The 23,960-nt window shown below is 39.4% G+C and overlaps 1 protein-coding gene across 1 annotated transcript; it reads left to right on the forward strand.

Annotated features, from left to right (window-relative positions):
- Nucleotides 1-1,105: 1,105 nt before the first annotated feature.
- On the forward strand, nt 1,106-21,986 carry LOC109084667 (fatty acid synthase-like). Its single transcript, XM_042767930.1, has 39 exons — nt 1,106-1,455; nt 5,097-5,246; nt 5,600-5,752; nt 6,265-6,438; nt 6,749-6,949; nt 7,487-7,609; nt 8,025-8,140; nt 8,626-8,760; nt 8,853-9,315; nt 10,206-10,393; nt 10,813-11,002; nt 11,179-11,273; nt 11,704-11,838; nt 11,936-12,139; nt 12,301-12,416; nt 12,514-12,689; nt 12,770-12,961; nt 13,104-13,184; nt 13,323-13,508; nt 13,630-13,809; nt 13,890-14,093; nt 14,547-14,860; nt 14,946-15,332; nt 15,502-15,672; nt 16,136-16,251; nt 16,416-16,570; nt 16,901-17,104; nt 17,192-17,342; nt 17,427-17,605; nt 18,051-18,170; nt 18,275-18,397; nt 18,514-18,737; nt 18,842-19,043; nt 19,862-20,013; nt 20,102-20,193; nt 20,269-20,666; nt 20,759-20,947; nt 21,181-21,409; nt 21,849-21,986. The coding sequence occupies exons 2-38, from the start codon at nt 5,120-5,122 to the stop codon at nt 21,288-21,290; spliced, it is 6,726 nt and encodes a 2,241-aa protein (XP_042623864.1). The 5' UTR covers nt 1,106-1,455; nt 5,097-5,119; the 3' UTR covers nt 21,291-21,409; nt 21,849-21,986.
- Nucleotides 21,987-23,960: the final 1,974 nt, after the last annotated feature.

Genomic DNA, 23,960 nt, shown 5'->3' on the forward strand with positions numbered 1-23,960 from the left:
ATTTAATTAGGAAATCAACAATTTTGAATTTAAAGTCATTGCTTATTATACAAAAGGTGTATTCAAATCATTTATTTTAATCAATTATTTTTATTATTTATTTATTCAATTTTCCCTTTACAGAATTCATACAAAATATGCGTGCATTAATATTTTTAGAATAGGATTGATACAATGACACTTAGCATTCTGTGTAATGTGCCTCTTGTAAATTAAACCGCAGTAACCCTGCGCTGTCCAGCCCCTCCCTCATGATGACATCACAGCCTCAGCAGGTGTAGGATTCCACTCCTCCCACAACATTGTCTTGACATCACCCTATCTCCTAGCAACACCCTTGCATTCATTCTGATTGGGTGGTTCTACACACCTCCGCTCACTGATTGGTGAATCTCTTTCCACTGGAAACCGTCAAACTTTCATGCACTGTGTCTCTCACGTGTCTCCAGAGCTCCACAGCGCCGCCAATAGACACCTGCTACAACACAATCTGTGTGCTGCCTTCATGCGCTGTTACTTCTGCATCTAACCAAGTTACATCAATACAATGTGTATCAAACGAACATCAATTTAAACAATGTTCTCAGTATTTTTCCACCCCAAATTTATAGTGTGCATATTTGACTGCTCTATTTAGATTGGACCCTTTGGCATAAAAAAGCCAAATGGCGCATTAATATTTATCTTCTGTGTTATGCAAAAAAAAAAAAAACACACACACTGATTCTCTCTGCTTATTAAAAATTGTATTCATTTATATTAGAAATGACTTGAATACCTTTCTGTTATGAATATAATGTATAAGGTAATCCATTTAGACGTTGAAATTTTTTTGAAATTCTTTTAAAAAGAGATGATGAAATCTATTTAATTAAGATTTCTTTAGGGAACACTAGCAACTCAATTGTATATAGGTAATGAACAAGTATGACAGATAAAATATCGGTGCTGAGTTTCAATAGAAATCCAGTGTTGCGTGCTAAATTGACCCAATTTCACATTGTTTCCAAACCGCAGACATACGACCCGGATCAACTTGAACTTGAACTTGCTCGCACAGACCCGTAAAAGCAGAAATGTGTGCTGCTGTGCATGTGATCATGCCGGGATGAACTCTAGTAACCCGGTCTTTATAGGAGTTTTTTTCTCTGCGGCGGCAGGAAATCAGCCCATCACTGGCTGCGTCTACAGCCCAGCCTCCTCTCTCATTGGACTGCACCTCACAGCCAAACTGTCAGCCCATGTGGCGTGGCCATCGAGGATTTCAGACATTTAAATGAAACAGACACAAGGACTCAGAAAGGCGAGAGTAATTTCTAGGGCTTGGCCAAAGGGGGGGAACACGAAACTCTCCATTCTGTACCGGGAGCCGACAAAGATTTAGAGGAATAAAGAAGTCAACTCTATCCCAAAGGATCTGCGTGTAACACCGCGTTAAACTGTACCCACATCCAGGTAAGCGTGCATGTATTATTAATCGTGTCAGTTCTGGATCTCTAGTTTAACCAGATGTAGACTGGCGTAGTAAAGGTGGAATCTCAGGCATAACATACAACATCGAGACACGGGGGGGGGGGAAATAATAATACAAAAGAAATTAATTATTCTTGTGAGTCATGTCTTTTCAGTGAATCACGAAACAGCTACGAATCTTAGGTGAATCACCGACTCTTTGAACTGAGAGTCAAAAGCATTCAGAGTGAATCGAGGATATTATTGATGAGGCAAAATGTATTTTAATAGCTGGACAGCAGGGGGAAAACTCTGCATATAGCATTTTATTAAAACACGCAAAACATTTTTTTTTTTTTTTAATCAAAGATAAGTAAATGAATTTAGTTTGTAACGTGGTGCATGGAATAAGGATGTTGGGTAATTACGCCATGACGTAAAAGAATTGCAGAATCACTTTTTTGGACCTGTTCAAAAGAACCGATTCGCCAAATGAGTCGAACTTCCCATCACTAATTTCAACCATAGACTGTAGCTTTCAACCGAAGAATACTGCACATTTCTGAATAAACGTAACCAGCACTCTTGACCTAATGTTCACTCACATTAGTTCAAGAGTGCTGGTTACGTTTAGTTGGCAGAATGGCGGCTGCAAAGGCAGCATGGGATGACAGCATCTCGCGCTATTTCTGTGTGATTACACTACGAGGCATTTTTGTAGTATTATGAGTATTATGCTTTGAATCTTTTTGTGTATACACAGAAAAGGAAGGGAATAGATATTACACCTAACAATAATGTGATATGCTAAGATGTGGAAAAGTATCAGGACGAATTGTAAGGTCAATGCGGAATTTGTCACTCTGTGAAACCTCCTCGAGGTTTGGCACGTAACCAGTCGATATAACAAATGAGCAAATTGGAGATGCTTTTAGGGCAGGGTTTTTTTTCAGCCTATCCATAGGACCTGTAGTCTAGTTTCAATTACAGTGTACATCATCATTGTCTTGTCAGGGTTGCAGCCTAGTCATCTATGTATATATGTGTGTGTGTGTTTAATATATATTTAATTAACCATTATGTTCAGTTTACTGTATTGTGTTCTTATATGGGCTCCTAATGGTGTGTGTTTTACACAGGTTAAAAAAAACACACATAACGTATATTCTCTCTTATTTAATAAAACTCAGAATGCAGAAATGATCTTCATTAATCTATCAAAGAATTTTTGCAAATTCATTGTATTTATTTATGGTCTAAGCAGCAAGAGTGTGGCTGATGTTTTAAGGACTTTACGACTATAATAGTGTCATCAGCTAATGATAGCACTGCATCATGGGAAGTTGTTTATCGGAGCGGTCCGCTACATCACTAACTCAACTGCTGCTTGGGATTTGGGTCAGGTAGATTAGTCCATTCGGAAATCTCTTTATTTTCTCAATCTGCTTCTGCCAAGCATAATGTTGTTGTATTTGTAGTTAAATGTAAAGCAATCAGAAAAGTAATTTCTCCTAGTACTAATGTAATCCTAACCAGGATGGTGTAGTCTGGTTCACTAAAATCTATTTAGCTGTTTTGTGGTGCCAGTAGTTCTATCTACTGTATAGCTGCTTCATTATGTTGTGTTCAGTTCATTGATTGCTTTTTGACATGTCTATATTGTACTGTTGCATTAAATGATACTTTAATTGACTAATACGCATGCACGTTCACAGACAAGCTGGTGCATATGAGCACCTTCCCGGCAAAGACTTCTTCCGGACTCCTTCCGGTTGTCACTATGGCAACAGAGAGCCTAATTCCTAATATATATATATATATATATATATATATATATATATATATATATATATATACACATGAAAGTAAACCATACAATGTGCATTATATTTATGTGATAGCTTTGATTGAGAAACAAAAATGAAAGGGGTCATATGACGTTGCTAAAAAAGAACATTACTTTGTGTATTTGGTGTAATGAAATGTTTTTATGTGGTTTAAGGTTCAAAAAACACATTATTTTCCGCATACTGTGCATTATTTTTTCTCCTCTATGCTCTGCCTTTCTGAAACGCATGGATTTTTACAAAACTCATCGTTCTGAAAAGCGAAGTGTACGCTGATTGGCAAGCTATTCAGTGCGTTGTGATTGGTCAAATACCTCAAGCATATGACAGAAATTTTACGCCCCTTACCATACTGTGATGCCATATGAGGCATTTGTTGCATCCAGTGGGGACATAATTACTGATTATAATGACTTATACTGTCTTTTTATGCGTTGCGTTGCGTATCACGACGCGTAAACAAAACCATGTCAGCATTTGTGATCGGAGAAACGACAAACAACAAACTCATTTGAATCGTCAGTGGCGAATTCTTTAAATATGAAAACGTACTTACAGACTGTGAGTTAAAACAGCCGACATTGTAGGTTCAGGAAACAGTCCACCATAAAGTGCGCTACACACACTCTACTATTTGTAAATGTAAATACAGCTTAACCACTGATTTCTAGTTGTGTCCTCTTTTGGAAGGCCAAACAAAGTAGTTTCGATTTCACAACGAAACACACAGCATCTCCACGACATGGTGGTGGTGGCTTCTAGTTACACCTTCTTTCTTTGCATGAACATTTGGGCGACATTATGCAAATCTTCCAACATCGTGACGTACACATGTGGGGGTGTTTTAGGAGGGCGTGGAAAAGTCTGAACTTTTATAAAGAATATCTCTTTGGGTTTGAGACTTTAGTCTTTGCAACTTTAGGTATCTTATCTATTCACAAACAGCTTGTAACACTCCAAAGAGAAGAAAAACTTGAAATCGCATCATATGACCCCTTTAAATTAAAAAAAAATATATATATATATAAATAAATAAATTTATTACTCTTTGAAAATCCTGCTTTTGCTGTTCATTGCACATTTACGATAGAAGCATGTTTTCTTGTTTTACATGCTACCCTCTATCATATTTTTCACATAAATTACAAAAAAAAAAAAAAAAACATTACGACTGCTGAACAGATTATCTGCATAGTAATATTTTCAGAATTTTTCATCTGTAAATTATTCTGTACAAATTAAATGAACTTGTTCAAGTTAATTTTCTTACTTGTTGAGGTTCATTTTTAGTTACTGTGTTTGCTTTGTAAAGATATAAAGATATCAGATGGCTTTGCTACATTGCATGCTGTACAGTCAGATGAGTTGATTTCTCTCTTGGCATATTTAATGAAGTTTCTTTGGTCCACCAAATTAAAATGAACCCTCCTTTGTGTTTTGAGGAAAGTGGAACAGAGGGACACTTTGTATTTGTCAGCGCTTCTTGGTTGCATTGAATGAACAGGAATCCCATCCATGCTGTCGCTTTGAGTGCTCTGACCCTGAAACGGGGAACAAAAGTGTCAGGCTTTCCAAACCATTCCCCCCCAGCACACTCTCCCGCCTATCCGCAGTTTTGCACCAACTCGGTGACCCGAGATCTGACAATTCACAGATTGCTGATTTAAAATGAATGACACACTCACATTCACACAGTTCTTGATAATGCCAGTGTAGATCAAGCTGACAGAATCCCTCTGTTTTCACAAAGTTTTCTGTTCACTGACTGCTTCTTTCTTTTATTTTTTTCCCCCTTAGAATCAAAGAAAATCTAACCAGACATGGAGGATATTGTTATAGCAGGAATTTCAGGTCGTCTTCCCGAGTCAAACAATTTGGAAGAATTTTGGCAGAACCTTTTCAATGGAGTGGACATGGTCACAGAAGATGACAGGCGGTGGAAACCAGGTATACTAATAATATTTGAATGTCTTTATCACTTTGAATAATTTTTATATCATTTTAAATAACTTTTAAGTAACAGTTAGACTTAAATAATATGGTTTTTATCATAATGCTTTCCGTAAGACCACCCTGGGGTTTGTAGTGTCTTCCGTCTGCTGGTCTCCTTGCCTACCTGGCTGCTGTTCTGTGCCTTTCCTTGTCCGTCTGGCTTTGGGTCTTATGAAGGGCCCGTCTCTCTTCTCTCTGTTGGCACCAAGCTAATACTCTCATTCATGTGCTAAAGCACAAGCAGGCTTAGGGCGATGAGTAGAGTGCGCTTTTGATTCCTTTTTTTCCCTCCTTTTTTAAAATTCTAGGTCTGTATGGCCTTCCCCGAAGAAATGGAAAACTAAAAGAAATCGACAGATTTGATGCAGCCTTCTTTGGTGTGCATCCCAAACAGGCCCACACCATGGACCCACAGCTGAGGCTCATGCTAGAGATATCGTACGAGGCCATCGTCGATGGAGGTTAGTCTCAGCTCCCCTTTTAGATAATAGGTATTAATATAAGGTATTTTGTGGTAGTTAATGCCCTTGAAAAATATTGGATAAATGCATCCACCAAATGGATTAATGTAAATGTTATTTTCAGGCATGCGCTGCTATATGAAATGTAGTTGATGTCTTGTGGTATTACATGGTATGCACTAAAACAATGTAAAACATTTTATTTTATTATATTTTATTCAGTAAGGATGCATTGAAGTGAGAGTAAGACATTTATAATGTTAAAGATTTCTCTTAAATGCTGTTCTTTTGAACTTTCTAATCATCAAAAAATCTTGAAAAATGTCAATCATAGTGTCCGCAAAAATATTAAGCAGCACAACTGTTTTCAACATTGATAATAATAAGAATTGTTTCTTGAGCAAATCTATTTTGTTAACAGAATTTTCTTTTTTATTTCATTTTTTAAACCTAGTTTTTTTTTTTTTTACTTTGTGAAAATAAAACCTTTTGATTTTTTTTTTCCCCTTTAGGCATAAACCCGGTGTCTATGCGTGGCAGCAAGACTGGCGTTTATATTGGAGTAAGTGGCTCAGAGGCAGGAGAGGCCTTCAGTAAAGACCCAGAAGAGCTGCTGGGATACAGCATGACAGGATGCCAGCGGGCCATGTTTGCCAACCGCTTGTCTTACTTCTTTGATTTCAATGGTATGCAAACATTACAAGTTTAATTACTGACTCACTGCTCATGCACGTTGTAGGACAGAATTGAGTTGTCAAAACCTTTGTTTTGAAAGACTGTGTTCCTCATTCTTTCTGTATGATGTGATGTGTCGTCTGAGGTGATTTGAATAAGTGACTCATTACACAGTCACGTCTTCCACTGGTGTAACTTGACTCGTACTATCACATTAGACTGATGCAACCAGTTGAGATGGATTATTTAAATCCCTTTATGCAAGAATTGTTAATGTGTTCAGCCACTTACTGTTGCGTTTGATGTACAATGAACATTCAGGTCCGAGTACAGCCATTGACACAGCATGCTCATCTAGTCTACTGGCTCTGGAGAATGCCTTCAATGCTATTCGCCACGGCCAATGTGATGCAGCACTTGTGGGCGGAGTCAACCTGCTGCTCAAGCCCAACACCTCAGTGCAGTTTATGAAACTGGGCATGCTCAGTCCTGAAGGAGCATGCAAGTCATTTGATGCCTCAGGTGAGATGACGTATATCACTGTTACGTCTACAGCTTTTCTCAGAAAGACATTAAAGGAATCTGGTTCTATTAGCATCAATCATTGCATAATATTTTTAAGAATATGGCCATCCAAGTGTTTATACTGAATAAATAGTATTTTAAGCAGCATAGTATGCTAATTGCATGGTCAATTTAGCAAGTGCTGTCCACTAATAACATATTTAACTTTAACTGTAGTTAAAGTTTTGGTAATTTTGATGTATTTGTCAATTTTTAGTTTAGTTTTAGTATATATATATATATATAAACATTTTTTTTATTTTAGTTATTTCATCAAGTTGAAATAAGGAATGTTAACTAAAATAACAAAAAGGTTTTTTTTTTTTTGGTTTTAATTTTAGTTTTAGTTAACTATAATAACCCTGAGTTGAGCACATTGCATTTTTGATATAATACCCAACGCTATGCGATTTGCTAAATACTGTACTCAAGTAGTATTCCATAAATTGGGAAAGAATTTTGTACTGCACAAAGTTTTATTGTTTTACCCTCTAGGAAATGGCTATTGTCGCTCAGAGGCTGCCGTCGCAGTACTCTTGACCAAGAAGTCAATGGCCAAGAGAATCTACGCCACTGTTCTCAACACAGGCAATAACACAGACGGATACAAAGAGCAAGGTAAACCCATCCCTCCCACCCACAAACATCAAATCTGTCTCAAATCCTCCAGCATGAGTGACATCAGCTCAGTTAATACCTGCTTACTTGCTGGAAGCCTGGCATTACTGTGAATGCTGGCGTTATACGTGTCGTAGATGCTGGCCTTTCCCCCAGTGCCTCCTGCCACACTTTACACGCCAGTGTTTTTAAACATGACACTTGGCTGATTGTGAGGGTTGAAGGTTTTTAAAATCTCTGGCATACGTTTGATATCAGACCCCTATAGTTCCTGTTGTGCGTCCTGTGCTGCTACATTGAGTACAGAAGAATCCATGGTGTAGCTCACATGTGCATTCCAGAAAGGCATATTTTAGAACTGCTACGTGTAAATCTACACATATTCTGGAATGTGGTATTTCTCCTCTTTTCTCAGGGGTGACATTCCCATCAGGTGAGATGCAGCAGCGCCTGGTCCGTTCCCTTTACCAGGAGGCCAACATATCACCTGGGCAGGTGGAGTACATCGAGGCCCACGGCACCGGTACTAAGGTCAGTCTCTGTGAAATTACATACAAAACACACATGCATACATAAAAAAAAGAGATTTGCTTTGGAAATAAGAATGGGTTTGATATGTGTCGGATTTATAATGGCCATGATTACATGCACAACATTTTCCAATTAAGGTCTGTATTACAATAAATAAATAATGAAATTAATATTAAATATCGAATAATTAAAAAATACTACAATAATACAATAAACAGTAAAATACTAAATAATAATAAAAAAGCAAAATTAGTGCCTTTCACGTGCAAATGGGACATTTCTTAAAGGTTTGCAACCCCAAAAATCAATTGGTGGGAATGGTGGTTAAAAAAAAAGTTTTAAATTTCATTTTTTTTTTTTTTTTTAATGTAAAACATTAAATATAACTTAAATATACATCATATCCTTGTGTATGTGAATGCAGTGATTGAGCAAAAGTTTTTCGGCTTGTTATGTGTATATTGAAAATAACTCTGCTTTTACAGGTTGGGGATCCTCAGGAAGTGAATGGCATTGTGAGTGTATTCTGTCAGGCACAGAGGGATCCTCTTCTGATTGGCTCAACCAAATCCAACATGGGACACCCAGAGCCTGCCTCTGGATTGGCAGCTCTTGCCAAGGTAGATAAACTGATTTTCTTTAAAAATCTGAATGATAAATCCCACATCAAAAATGTGAAGTAACTCAAGTAACTTATATTGCATGCGACCAGGTGGTTTTGTCTCTGGAACATGGCGTCTGGGCTCCCAACATCCATTTCCACGATCCAAACCCTGACATTCCTGCTCTGACAGACGGCCGGGTGCGTGTGGTGTCGGAGCCCATACCTGTCCGTGGTGGCATCGTGGGCATCAACTCATTTGGCTTCGGAGGCTCAAATGTCCATATTATCCTACGTCCACATGATAAAAAAACACTGGCTCAGTCTGTACAACCTTCAGTCCCCAGACTTCTGCAGGCCTCTGGTCGCACCGAGGAGGCGGTCACTGCCCTCCTCAACAACGCCCAGCAGCATAAGGATAACCCAAGCTACCTGTCTCTTCTGAATGATGTGTCTGGAGTTCCAACGGCAGGCATGCCGTACAGGGGCTATGCACTGATCGGAGCACAGGGAGAGCTTACAGAGGTTCAGCAAGCCCAGCCCACACCCAGACCGCTCTGGTACATTTGTTCAGGTGAGGGGGCATTTATTTTTCATGGTGAACAAATCTTATTTCCCTCAACCTTTTATGCTAAAAGAGCTTGGTGTACCATAAAATACATACTTTTATTGAAACCCAGCTGAAAAACTGTTTTCTGATGCTGTCATGGTGAAATAAAAACAAGAAAGCTGGTACTATTAGATACTATTAGTCCTAAATGCAAAAAGAACAATAAAAGTAAAATGAGGGAATGCTTGTAAGCGGATCAAAGCATTTTATTGCTCATTTTACATGCAATAGGAGCATTTATTAAAGGCACTGCAGCAAAAATAAACAGATTATGGTAATGGTAGGTTTTTAAAAAAAAAAATCACAATTAATTACATTTTTATATTAATAAAAATATTGGATATTATATATACACTACCATTCAGGTCAGAAATATGTTATGCTCTTAAAGGCTGCAAAATTACAGTAAAAGGATAATATTGTGCAATATTATATTTACAATAACCGTTTTCTATTTTAATACATTTTAAAATGTATTTCTGTGATGACAAAGCTGAATTTTCAGTAGCCATTGCTCCAGTCTTCAGTGTCAACATGATCCTTCAGAAATCATTCTAATATGCTAATTTGGTGCACAAATAACATTTCTTCTTATTAACAGTGTTGATGCTTAATATTTTTTATATTTTTGTGGAAACTTATTGTATACAATGTATATGTTATTGTATGCAAAATATATACATGTTAATTTTTTTTATTAAATAAACAATACAGGAAATTAACTGATATATCCCTATTTTAAGGTTGTGATTCAGAGCATGTCAGTCACCATAATGGAAAGTCTCTACACATGATGACATTGGCTGGATTTTTATTTCTGTCTCCTGTCTTTGTTCGTATCTGTCTCCTGACAGGTATGGGCACACAGTGGGCTGGAATGGGCCGTACCCTGATGCAGCTGCCAGAATTCCGGGAGTCGATCCTGCGCTCCGATGTGGCTCTAAAGCACACTGGGTTGTGTGTGTCTCGTTTGCTCATGGATGCTGATGAGAGCACTTTTGAAGACACTGTGCACGCATTTGTTGGACTTGCAGCCATCCAGGTCAGTCTCCCTCAGGTTACAATGTACAGTGCCAGTGTGACTGGAGCAGGATTGAGATCAGCATAGTTTCTCAATGAAAAAATGACCCCTGTCAACTTTGGAGCTGATATACAGTAGGCCTGCCAAATGTTGCAATACAGTGGCACGCAGTCATGATTTCAACAGTTGCTCCGTCTGTCTCATAAAGAGATCCAAAAATGACAGTTCTGTCGATATGTACCTAACCTGCATGTTCAGACCTGTGAGACTGACTTTCTGCTCAAACAAACCGCTTTTTCCTGTGAAACTGGAACACTTGCATATTCAAACTTGTCACATCACAATCAGTTATGAGACAAAATAACTGAATGTTTGATAGTAGATATTTCCATGGCTAGCTCTCTTTCACCTTCCCGAATGCACTCCTGTCAATTTTCCAGGTCGCCCAGATTGACATGTTGCAGAGGATGGGTCTTCAGCCTGATGGGATCGTGGGCCACTCTGTGGGAGAGCTAGCGTGTGGTTATGCCGACGGCTCCCTGAGCCACAGTGAGACCATTCTAGCTGCTTACTGGAGAGGACGCTGTATTAAAGAGGCCAACCTGCCCCCGGGTGGCATGGCTGCAGTGGGTTAGTGTAGCAGCAGATGCCTTCATAGGTTTTACTTCATTAATCAGACGCAAAGTGCAAAGCGCCCCACCATGGGGGATTTGCCTAATCTTTTGTTCAGCCATGAATGCTATAAATTTTTTAGCAAGCTTGCCACAGGTTCCTTTGACCAACCCTCCCATCATCTTCCCCCTCAGGCTTAACGTGGGAAGAATGCAAAGCACAGTGTCCACAGGGTGTCGTTCCTGCTTGCCACAATGCTGAGGACACAGTGACCATCTCAGGCCCTCAGGTATATACACGCTAAGAAATAAAATCACCTTAATTTCAGTATTAAAAAAAAACTACAATAACAATAAAAGTGTGTGTGTATGTTTTTGAAATAAGCCTCTCATGCTCATCAAGGCTACATTTATTTAATTAAAAATACAGTACAAAGAGTAATCTTGTGAAATAAAATTAATTAATTTTAATATATTTTAAAATGCAATTTTTTCTGATGATAGCAAAGTTACATTTTCAGCATCTTCAGTTTCACATGATCCTTCAGAAATCAATCTAATATGCTGATTTAGTTGCTGCCAAATATTTTGTGGAAATTACTTATTTAAATGAATGAGTTGCATTTTTTTTTTTTTATTCAGTTATGGAAAATGTATAGGATTTTTGAAACAATTAAAGCATGCATACTAGTATCTAACAGTAAGTTTTTGGTTATGCAGGACTCTGTCAGCAAGTTTGTTGCCCAGCTGAAAGAGAGCGGTGTGTTTGCCAAAGAAGTGCGCAGTGCCGGTGTGGCTTTCCACTCCTATTACATGGCCTCTATTGCTCCAGCCCTTCTGTCTGCACTGCAGAAGGTGAGTTTTAGTGAGGCATTGCAGTGCCACAGTGCCCTCTGGTGGCCATTAGCACCTCAAAACCTCAGACACTGACTTCCTGTACATGTTCTTGTAGGTAATAAAGAACCCAAGGCCTCGTTCATCACGTTGGATCAGCACGTCCATCCCGCAGGCAGACTGGGAGAGCCCACTGGCACTCTACTCATCTGCAGAGTACCATGTCAATAACTTGGTCAGCCCTGTGCTCTTTCAGGAGGGACTAAGCTTTGTGCCAGATAATGCTGTGGCTGTAGAAATTGCTCCACATGCTTTGCTGCAGGTAACAGGGAATTATTATTATAATTTTTTTTATTATTAATTTGTTTAAATTATTTTGCATTACATAAATCAACTTATCAAAGTCGAAACCCCGTATACATATCTTGAAGATTCACATGTAGATCCATTTCTATTATTAAAGTACCCTTGTATCATCTTCAGGCCATCCTGAAACGGAGCCTGAAACCTACCTGCTCCATCCTTCCCCTAATGAAAAGAGGACATGCCAACAATCTGGAGTTCTTCCTTTCTCATGTGGGCAAGATCTACATGAATGGGTTGGTTTTTATACTCTTCACTTCCTAGCTGTTTCGACCTGAAATTGTCAGCATTTGCAGTGTTAAATAATTGATGCACACTCTCTTGCATTTGCAGAATTAACGTGGACAGTAATAAATTGTATCCAGCTGTTGAATACCCTGTTCCGACGGGGACCCCTCTCATCTCCCCTCACATTCAGTGGGATCATTCCCAGGTCTGGGACGTGCCCAAGGTGGAGGACTTCCCTGCTGGCTCAGGGGGATCCACCTCAGCCATTGTGTACAATATCGGTGGGTAATTGTGAAGTTGAAATTAGTGTTTTTCCCATCTTTGTTGTCATATCATGCTTATTTTTGAATGTTTTGTGCAGACATGAATCCAGAGTCTCCTGATTACTACATGATTGGCCACTGCATTGATGGTCGGGTGCTGTACCCAGCCACAGGATACCTGGTTCTGGCCTGGAGGACTCTGATGAGATCTCTTGGTGCAGTCATGGAGCACACACCTGTTACATTTGAAGACGTCACTATCCATAGAGCCACCATCCTACCCAAGACAGGTAAAAGATTTGTTTTCTTTGTACTGTAAGATTGGAATTCTTCAGTATTTTCTTGCAGTTGTCACATTGTATCTCACAGTGATGACTCTTGTAATTGCATGTGGTTGAGTGCTAACCAAATGTTTTGTGCATGCCATCATAGGGTCTGTCCAGCTGGAGGTGCGACACATGCCCGCCACTAACCGTTTTGAGGTGTCAGAGAATGGAAATCTGGCCGTCAGTGGTGAGTTTCCAGTCAATATGTAACATCATCGTCAACAGCTTGCACTTAGACATTTTTGAGTAAAACAGGACATTTGTAAATTGACAAATATCATATTTGAGACTCATGATCGCACTCTGATATCCTTGGTGGTCTCAGGTAAGGTGAGTGTCTTGGAGGATGCTGGACTTGATGCTTTCCATGCTGAGCTGAATAAACCAATGGCTGTAGACAAGGAAGATTCTAAACTGCTTTTGAAAGCCGGGGACATCTACAAAGAGCTGCGTCTGCGTGGATATGACTACGGCAAGACTTTCCAGGGAATCCTGGAGTCTAACAATGCTGGTAATTCCCATCAAATGCATCTTAAACTTAAATTGTGGAAATAATATTGGCTAATACGGATTGTTGTGGTCAAAAACATGATTTCTCCAATCCTGAGCTCTTTGTATTGTGGTTCTTTCAGGTGACTGTGGAAAGCTTCACTGGACAGGTAACTGGGTGACGTTTCTAGACACCATGCTGCAAATGATCGTAGTGGGACTGCCTGGTCGCAGCTTGAGACTGCCCACTCGCATACGCTCTGTGTATGTGGACCCCAAACTTCATGAGGAGAGGGTAAACGAGTATGCAGATGGCCAGAAAGGTATTAGACACCAACTAGCTGAAGTCTGATGTAACCTGACCAAATTTGAAACGTATCTGACCAAAATTTCTTCTCTTCAGCTGTGGACGTTCATGTCAACCGTTGCCTTGACAACATAACAGCTGGAGGAGTTCAGATCTGTGGGCTTCATGCCACTGTAGCACCCCGTCGCCAACAGCAGCAGACTCCGCCCACTTTGGAGGAGTTTGTCTTTGTTCCCTATGTGGACTCAGATTGCCTGAGAACCAATGAAAAACTTGGAGACCAACTGAGACATTGCAAAGGCACGTTCTGATTTTTACTTTATTTAGAATTGCAGCATTAGTTATTTTATTTTTTTTTGTGCTTTTGAAAGACGTCTCTTATACACACCAAGGCTGCTTTTATTTGATCAGTTTGTAAAATATTACAATTTAAAAGAACAGTTTTCTGTTTTAACATATTGTGGAATGTAATTTATTCTTTCGGCAGCCATTACTCCAGTCTTCAGTGTCGCATGATCCTTCAGAAATCATTCTAATATGCTGCTAGAAACATTTCTTATTATTATCATTGTTGAAAACAGTTCTTGATACATTTTTTTTTTTTTCATGATTTTTGATAAATGTAGAGTTCAAATGAACAGCATTTGTTATTTATATATTACGAAAAAAATTGTCACTTGATCAATTTTACATTTATAGTATTATTATAATTAGATGGACCTAAAATGTTTGGTTCCCATGTTTTATGTCCAGGTCTAGTACAGCGTCTGCAGAGGAAGTTGGCCAATCAGGGAGTGAAGATCTCCATCCCTGGGTTAGAAGGTGCGGCTGAGGGCCAGCTGATTGGAGCGGAGGCAGAGAAAGGCCTGTTGCGGTTGCTCTCTGTGCTGTGCGGACTGGAACTGAACGGAAACCTGCGCTCTGAGCTGGAACAGACGGTAGAGAAGGAGAGAGACTGTCTGCTGCAGGACCCTCTGCTCAATGGCCTGCTTGACTCCCAGGCGCTACGTCACTGCTTGGACACGGCCCTTGAGAACAGCACTCCTGGAAAACTCAAAGTTGTGGAGGTATGGTTAATTGATTATTTAGGATGAATATAGGCAGAAGTGGATGACCTGGTTGAAATTCTCAACATGTATTCTTCTTCTTCAGGCTCTAGCCGCCGACGGTCGTGTGTTTTCTCGAACTGTTGGTCTCCTCAATATCCAGCCGATGTTGCGTCTCGACTACACTGTTTCAGACGTCTCCATTGAAAAGCTTTCTGCACACCAGAGCTCCTTGGAAGAGCAGGGCATCTCATCTGCTCAGTGGGACCCTCTTCAGGGCCCAGCAACAGGTGGTCTGGATGGGGCTGACCTGGTTGTGTGTAACTGTGCAACAGGGCACATGGCCAACCCTGCACTTCTGATAGAGAACCTGACTTCAGCTGCGAGAGAAGGCGGTTTTGTTTTGATCCACACCCTTCTGAGAGGAGACACTCTGGGAGAGACGGTAGCCTTCCTCACATCTCAAAACAACCAGGAGGGTTTGTTGACACAGGTGTGTGCTTAAAAACTCAAAGTGCTAAATCTGTCAGATCCACAACATACATGAAAGTGACAATGTTGTATTTAAATAAGTTGGCATTGTTTTGTCTGTTCTTTAATTTTGTTTTGTCTGGCCCATTGCAATGTGTTGGGTCCTAAACAGAATTGTTTTTTGATTTCAGACTGAATGGGAGGAGCTCCTCCAAAAGGCCTCTTTAAATGTGGTCATGCTGAGAAAGTCCTACTACGGCTCTGCTCTCTTCCTCTGCCACCGGCACCGACAGTCCCCTCAGGATCAACCTATCCTTATTTTTGTAGATCCTACTGACTACAAATGGGTGGAGAATCTAAAGGTGATTATTAAAGTCAGCATGAACCCTTTTTTTTTTTCTTTAAATGTGAGCTCATAATGTTTAATCATGTAAAAATGTTGCAACTTGTTCTTCTGGTGAAAATGAAAGCCTTCTCTCTGGTAACATATGCAAAACTTCTCCAATCATTTAGTCCTCTTAAACCCTGCGCCTCCACTATTGACTGCAAGCTTGCGTTCATTTTGTGCAAAACACCCACATCTCAAAATCCAATCAACAACCAATAGATTTGCTTAAGTTACACTTGGATTTATATCAAAATACAGGAAAAATGTCTGTCATTAATTCAGTTTCATCTGACTTTTAATTATACAAACTCATTAATGGTGTTGCCAAGGCCACAAATAACACTTGGCAAATCTGTAGCAACATGCTTAAACCAAACAGCAGACTCGTTAAATGAATCCTAATGCATAACCCTTTCTGTCTTCTTTTTTCTTGTTAGAGCACTTTAGCCGAGTCATCTGATATCCCAGTCTGGCTCATTGCCACTAACGGTCATAATGGAGTGGTGGGAATGGTGAACTGCCTCAGGCAGGAGCCTGGAGGCAATCGTATACGGTCCGTCCAATTCCTGTGCAATAGTGTTCCACATATATGCTACTGTACTGTTATGTCATTATATTTTTGATGTTACAATTATGCAGTTGTTAGATATTGACTGTTTTTTAGTATAGATGTAAATGTAATATTCATGCACATTGTGTTTTTCTCCTCCCCAATAGGTGTGCATTTGTTTCTAATCTAAGTAAGGGTGCTGAAGTCCCCTCCCTTGTTCCTACCCAAAAAGAGATGAAGACATTACTAAAGAAGGATCTGGTCATGAACGTGTACCGTGATGGACAGTGGGGGATTTTTAGACACCAGTTGTTAACACAAGGTGAAATAGAAAGTCATTTAAGACTTTCAGTGGCATATCATTGATGTGATGTAAAAAGATTATTAAAGGTTAAAGTATTGATTATTTCATAATAATAATTGCAACAACACTGAGCAGTCAACTTTACGCAAATGTACAGCAACTAGTGGGATTGCAGACAGTGAAGCTCACATGATCCATTGGTATAGTAGTAGCATATTAGCAACTGTACACTAACTTGGCGAATTTGATTTAATGGTTGTCAATGTGAATACATCTTCAGATTATAACTCTGATTAGAGTCTTTTGAGCATGTTGTGATCATCTTCTGTTCTGTGCATTCATGTTTAGATCTTAGTGAGGAGTTGACAGAGCAGGCGTACGTGAATGTACTGACTCGCGGTGATCTCTCATCGCTGCGATGGATTGCTTCCCCGCTGTGTCATTTTGTCCCTTCCAATCCCAACGTGCAGCTCTGCCGTGTTTACTACTCCTCCCTCAACTTCAGAGACATCATGCTGGCCACCGGCAAACTGCCTCCAGATGCCATCCCTGGTTTGTACCCCAGCCTGTTTTTGACTGTAAGTGAAATCTTGCATGCTAGCTTATCCTATAAAAAGACTTCTCGTTTTGTCCATGCAGGAGACATAGCGCTGCAGCAGTGCATGCTGGGAATGGAGTTTTCAGGGCGAGACCCCAGTGGGCGACGTGTAATGGGTTTGCTGCCAGCTAAAGGTCTGGCCACATGTGTGGATGCAGACAAGCGTTTCCTTTGGGATGTTCCATCTAGCTGGTGAGAACCTCAGCACCTCTGAATCTGAATGAGACGTCTTCCTCCAAAACTCTCAGTGCTAAGCGAAGCTGTGTTTATGTGCAGGACACTGGAGCAGGCTGCCTCTATTCCTGTGGTGTACGCCACCGCCTATTATTCCCTAGTGGTGCGAGGGCGGCTGAGGCCTGGTGAAAGTGTGCTGATCCATTCAGGCTCTGGAGGGGTTGGACAGGCCGCTATTGCTATTGCACTTAGTATGCGCTGCAGAGTCTTCACAACTGTGGGTAAGTGACACACACTTTTTTTTTTTTTTTTTTCTTACAATGCAGCTCTTATACTTTTTTTTTTTATTTTTTTTTTTTTTTTTTTTTTTACCATTCCTTTAATGTGTGATATTGCTAAAGGCCGAACAGCAGAAATCATAAATTTTCTGTTTCAATTGAAATATTTTTGAAAGGCCAAAATTATTGACTGAAACAGTGACATTTAATCAGTAATTGTCCAATGACACGATTTGACTGTCACTGTCTTTTTTTTGTGCATGCTACATAGATAAGGTAAACTTGCAAGCAGTGTGGACACACTTTACTGTGACCACAAATGATGCCAGGGTAGCCTGAAATATCAAGAGGCGACTAGTTGATTAAAAACCTTACTATTTGTCAAAAGAAAAAAGCTATGACTAAAGCAACTGTGAACACTACTGACGTGTATCTTGTTTTGATACAGGCTCTGGAGAGAAGAAGGCGTACCTGCAAGAAAGATTTCCTCAGCTTACGGCAGAATCTTTTGCTAATTCTAGAGACGCCTCATTTGAACAGCATGTAATGCTCCAAACTCACGGCAAAGGTGAATAGAGTATATTGCAGTGACTCTGAATAGATGGCAACATTGCATCTAATATTGCTGTGGATTGGTGTATTAAACCACCATATGTATGCGTGTTTTTTCAGGAGTTGATTTGGTATTAAACTCCCTTGCTGAAGAGAAGCTGCAGGCCAGCTTGCGTTGTTTGGCCAGACATGGTCGTTTCCTGGAGATCGGCAAATATGACCTTTCCAACAACACACCACTAGGTGCGTCCCAGATGTACAGCAATTCCTGAATCCATCAACAATCATCTTAGATCTATTATTCTCTACTTTTACACTTTCACGTATTAAATGTAATTGTCCAATCGTTCTTGATTCAGGTATGGCTCTGTTCCTGAAGAACGTGGCCTTCCACGGCATCCTGCTGGATGCTTTGTTTGAGGAGGGGAACAGGGAATGGGAGGAGGTATCTGAGCTTCTGAAGAAGGGAATCGCTGGTGGTGTAGTTCAGCCATTACGTACCACTGTCTTTGAGAGGAACCAGGTGGAGGACGCCTTCCGTTACATGGCTCAGGGCAAACACATCGGCAAAGTCCTGCTGCAGGTAAGAACCTAGGTAGTTAATTTTAATAAACCTGTCTAAAAATGTTCTTAGATCACCAATTTCTTATACTTTACAAATTGCTTGTCTCTCCTTTCACCTCTCAGGTACGTTCAGAGGAGAAAAGCACCACTGTTCCTACAGTGTCTTCTCTTTCTATTCCCGCTATCTGCCGTACCTTCTTCCCTGCCTCTCTCTCGTACATCATCACTGGAGGCTTGGGTGGTTTCGGGTTGGAGTTGGCCCAGTGGCTTACTGAGAGAGGTGCTCATAAGCTGGTGCTGACGTCACGTTCTGGCATCCGCAACGGTAAATATGCGCTAGATTTTGATCAGTTTTCATGTCAAGTGTTGTTTTTAACTAAAACAAAACTAATTTAAATAAAACGGAAGTTATATTTAAATCTTATTTATGTAATATTTATATTTGATTTATTTCAGTTAGTTTCCTAAGCAGTAATAAGTTTAAAATAAAGCTAAAATATAAATATTAAAACATCAAAAAATGTATAAAAATTACAAAAGCACATAAATTACTAAAACAAATGCTGTTAAAAATTAATTTTCATTTTCATTAATTGAAATAAAACTGAAATAAAATATAAAAATTAGATAGAAAAACTTATACTTGAACATTTTGAAAATGTAAAACATTGTCTTTGCAATTAACTCAAATAATATAAGTTGAAGTACTAAAATGACTAAACTTAAATATATAAGAAATAATAGCTAAATAGAAAAGTAGCTAAAATTAAAGCTAAATAGAAAAGTAAAAAATAAAATAATAAAATAAAATAAAAATATTAAATTTACATTAAATATGAAATCAAATAAAATATAAATATTAGATTAAAAATTTAAATAACTTATTTAAATTAAATTAAATTAATATTACAACTGTTCCCATGGCAACTAATTGAAATAAAATAAGTTTAAGTTGAAATACTAAAATGAGTAAAACTAAAATAGAAATAAAATTGAAATATATAAAAATGCAGAAGCCTATGACACATCAGGTTATGTTCTAATTCAAAAATATTAATAAATACTAAAATAGTATATAAATAATACTAAAATAACACTGATGTTGGTCAGGGCAACACACTAAAACGTTTGGTGTCTCGACAGGTTATCAAGCCAAGCGTATTCGAGAGTGGCAGGCCATGGGCATTCAGGTTCTTGTGTCCACTAGTGATGTCAGCTCCATGGCAGGGACGGAGCGTCTCATCACCGAGGCCTGCCGCTTGGGTCCAGTTGGTGGCATCTTCCACCTTGCCATGGTAATGTTCAGTTGTTGCTTTCAGTTCATTTTCCTTTGTAGTCAAAGGAAGAACAAATACATAACTGATATTTCTCTCTATCATCTAGGTCCTTAAAGACGGCATGCTGGAGAATCTGACCCCACAGCACTTCATTGATGTCAACAGACCCAAATACGATGGAACCATTCATCTTGACAGGTAGGGAATGGTTTGATTGAATATCTTCTTTCTTCAGCCGTTCACGAATTTTGATAAATGACTCCTTTTCCACAGTGTGACTAGGCAGAAGTGCCCAGAACTTCAGCACTTTGTGGTGTTCTCATCGGTCAGCTGTGGCCGTGGTAACGCTGGCCAGAGCAACTACGGCTTCGCCAACTCCACCATGGAGCGAGTGTGTGAGCAGCGCCGCCATGACAGCCTGCCGGGCCTGGCCATCCAGTGGGGTGCCATTGGAGATGTGGGTGTTGTCTTGGAGACCATGGGTGGCAATGATGCAGTGATTGGTGGTACGTTGCCCCAACGCATGTCTTCCTGTTTGGAAGTCCTGGATAGGTTCCTGTGCCAGCGGAGGCCTGTAATGTCCAGCTTTGTGTTGGCGGAGAAAGTGGTGGTCGCTAAAGGAGAAGGAAGTGGACAGAGGGACCTGGTGGAGGCTGTGGCTCATATTCTGGGGGAAAAGCTCAGACTTGAAATATTCAAGCGACTGATAAGCTATACTTTTTTTCATGCTTTTTGAAGTTACCGTGTCACCTCTTCTGTTCAGGTGTGCGTGATGTGAACAGTCTGAATGCCGATGCCTCATTGGCTGATCTGGGTCTCGATTCGCTGATGGGTGTTGAGGTTAGGCAGACACTGGAGAGGGACTACGACATTGTCATGGCAATGAGGGAAATCCGACAGCTAACCATTAATAAGCTACGGGAGCTTTCCAGCCAATCAGGAGGAAAAGAGGGTGAGCATGTGAATCGTGTCAATGCCAGTATCGATACCCTTATGTTTTTTTTTTTCCATAAACATATTTTGTTATTCACAGTATCTTGAATAAGCTATGGGAAGTTGCTAAAAGAAATTCAGAAAATAAATTCAGGAGGTCTAATTTCATGTTTTTTGTAAGAAACACTGCATTATTTGGAGAATAATGCATTAATACAGTATATTAAATCTCTCTTATTCTGTTTCTCTCAGAGTCCCGAGCTGCTCCTGCAAAGCGATCTGGTGCTCAAGTTCTGCTGGAGTCAGATCTGAGCCGGATGCTGGTGAACCCAGATGACCCCCACGGTGGCCCCACTGAATGAGGTCCAGAGTGCCGAAAGGCCCTTATTCCTTGTTCACCCCATTGAGGGCTCTATTGCTGCCTTCCGCACTCTCACAAGCAAGCTTAGTGTGCCATGCTACGGCCTGCAGTGCACCAAAGGTACAAACACAAGATCAAGGATCACTTTTCACTGTTACACTTGGGTGAAAAGCAGTTTACTCACTCAACATGACTTATTTGATTTAAATTTAACTTCATTTTATTTTCAGAGTGGTTAGGTGGAAATTTATACTGTGTGCGTATATGTGTGTGTGTATATATATATATATATATATATATATATATATATATATATATATATATATATATATATATATATAGATATATATATATATATATATATACTTTCTAAATATCTAATTAAAAATTACTATATGTGATATTACTGAAGTTTTTGCCATTTATATGGTTTTAAATACTTTATCAGTAATATTTGTTTGAAATGCGATTGTTTAATGATTATTTTATTTATTTTATTTGCTAAAATTCAGTCCTGTTTCTTTTTTTTTCCTGTTTTATGTGTTTTTTCCATCTGCAGCCGCTCCTCTAGACAGTATCCAGAGTCTTGCCGCTTATTACGTGGAGTGCGTGAGGCAGGTGCAGCCAGAGGGGCCGTATCGCATCGCTGGTTACTCGTTCGGTGCATGTGTGGCTTTTGAGATGTGCTCACAGCTGCAGGCAGCCAAATGCCCAGTGGAATACCTCTTCCTGTTTGACGGCTCGCACTCTTACGTGGCAGCTTATACACAGGTGCCATAAAAGAGCTCACAAAGCACACAAAACAGAAATATTTGGTGCGCCAGGTCACATGGTCATCATTTTTGTTTTTTCTTTGACAGAGTTACAGAGCCAAACTGACCCCTGGAAAAGAGTCCGAGGCTGAGACTGAAGCTCTGTGTGCTTTTATCCAGCAGTTCACTGGGATTGAGTACAACAAGGTACTTGAACAACTGTCACTTTATGGTTCAGTCTTTAAAAGATTTTTGACCCTTTAACCTTTTAATTTACTTAAAATGGTCTTAACTATAGTCAGTTAAACTGTATCTTAAACTATAGTTCAGTCACATTAATTCAGTGACTACAGCTAATGCTGTCTCTGATCCTTAATCGTTCACACAGCTGGTGGAGACATTGTTACCTCTGTCAGACCTGGAGGCTCGTGTGACAAGGCTGTTAATCATCTGATCACACCCAGCCCATAGAAGGTCAGCCAAGATATGCTCCATTTTGCTGCTTCTACATTTTACCACAAATGAAGGCCTGCAGACCCGTTATGTTCCAACTTTCTAAGTATCACGGGCAATGTCACCCTGTGAGAGCCAAGGCCAGCAGTGAGTACGGTGTGATGGTTTAGGATCTGGACTACAAACTGCACGCAGGGGTAAGATATGGACCACAAAATATAATACTCCTTCAGAGATCATTCTTATATGCTGATTTGGTGCATAGGTTTTCTTATTTTCACAGTAGATTTATATAAAATTTATATTTTTGTGGATACAGCATTTATTTGAACTATATATAATTTTTTTTTTTTTTTTTTTTTTTAAATGTTACTTTTAGCATTTCTGAATATTTTTTTACCTTTTACGTGGTTCTAGTTTTTCAAGCTATCAGGAATACTTTTTTTTTTTTTTTTTGGAACAAACCTACTTTATAATTATGTGAAAATGGTTAAATCTGTGTTGTTTTGTTTTTTGTTTTTGGTAAATCAAGTTCAAGTTAAAATCGAGTTTACTAGGTACACTTAATGAAAAAAAAAGATACATACATTTTATACATTGAAAAGTCAAACTATTTAAATTTTGAAAATACAATCATAATAAAATCTTTAACAGAACAATGATAAAAGACTATTAGCACCAGTAGTAGATTTAGACCAAGTGAGAAAAAAAAGCTAAATTTGAAGACATTTCATACTGTGATCACCTTTGACATCTAGCTCTCATCCTGGTCTTTGTGTAGGAAGCATTGTTAAGATAACTGCACAAGAAAGTTCTTCTGAATCTGAGGAGGAGGTCAAGCTGAGAGAAAGACTTTAAAGGGGTCATATGATGTTGCTCAAAAGAACATTTATGTTGTGTTTTTGGTGTAATGAAATGTTTATGTGGTTTAAGGTTCAAAAAACACATTATTTTCCACATACTATACATTATTGTTTCTCCTCTATGCCCCGCCTTTTTGAAGCGCCCGTCGATTTTTACAAAGCTCATCGTTCTGAAAAGCGAGGTGTGCTCTGATGGCCAGCTATCCAGTGCATTGTGATTGGCTGAATACCTCAAGCTTGTGATGGAAATGTTATGCCCCTTACCATACTGTCAGGCCCGGTGCGACGAGACAAAAACATTAAAACCCACAATAAACGAGACATTTGTTGCATCCAGTGGGGACATATTTACAGATTATAATGATTTATACTGTCTTTTTACGAGTTGGCGTTGCATCGCGCCACGTAAACAAAACCATGTCTGCATTTGTGATCAGAGAATCAACAAACAACAAGCGCTACTCTACACTGCTCAAAACTAGAGTTTGAAAAATCAGTGGCAAATCCTTTAAATATGTAAACATATCTACAGAGTGTGAGTCAGAACAGCCGGCATTGTCGTCTTCTCTCCCAGGATCAGGAAACAGTCCTCCATAAAATCCG

Source organism: Cyprinus carpio, chromosome A12 (assembly GCF_018340385.1).
Source record: "Cyprinus carpio isolate SPL01 chromosome A12, ASM1834038v1, whole genome shotgun sequence".
NCBI classification, from domain to species: domain Eukaryota; kingdom Metazoa; phylum Chordata; class Actinopteri; order Cypriniformes; family Cyprinidae; genus Cyprinus; species Cyprinus carpio.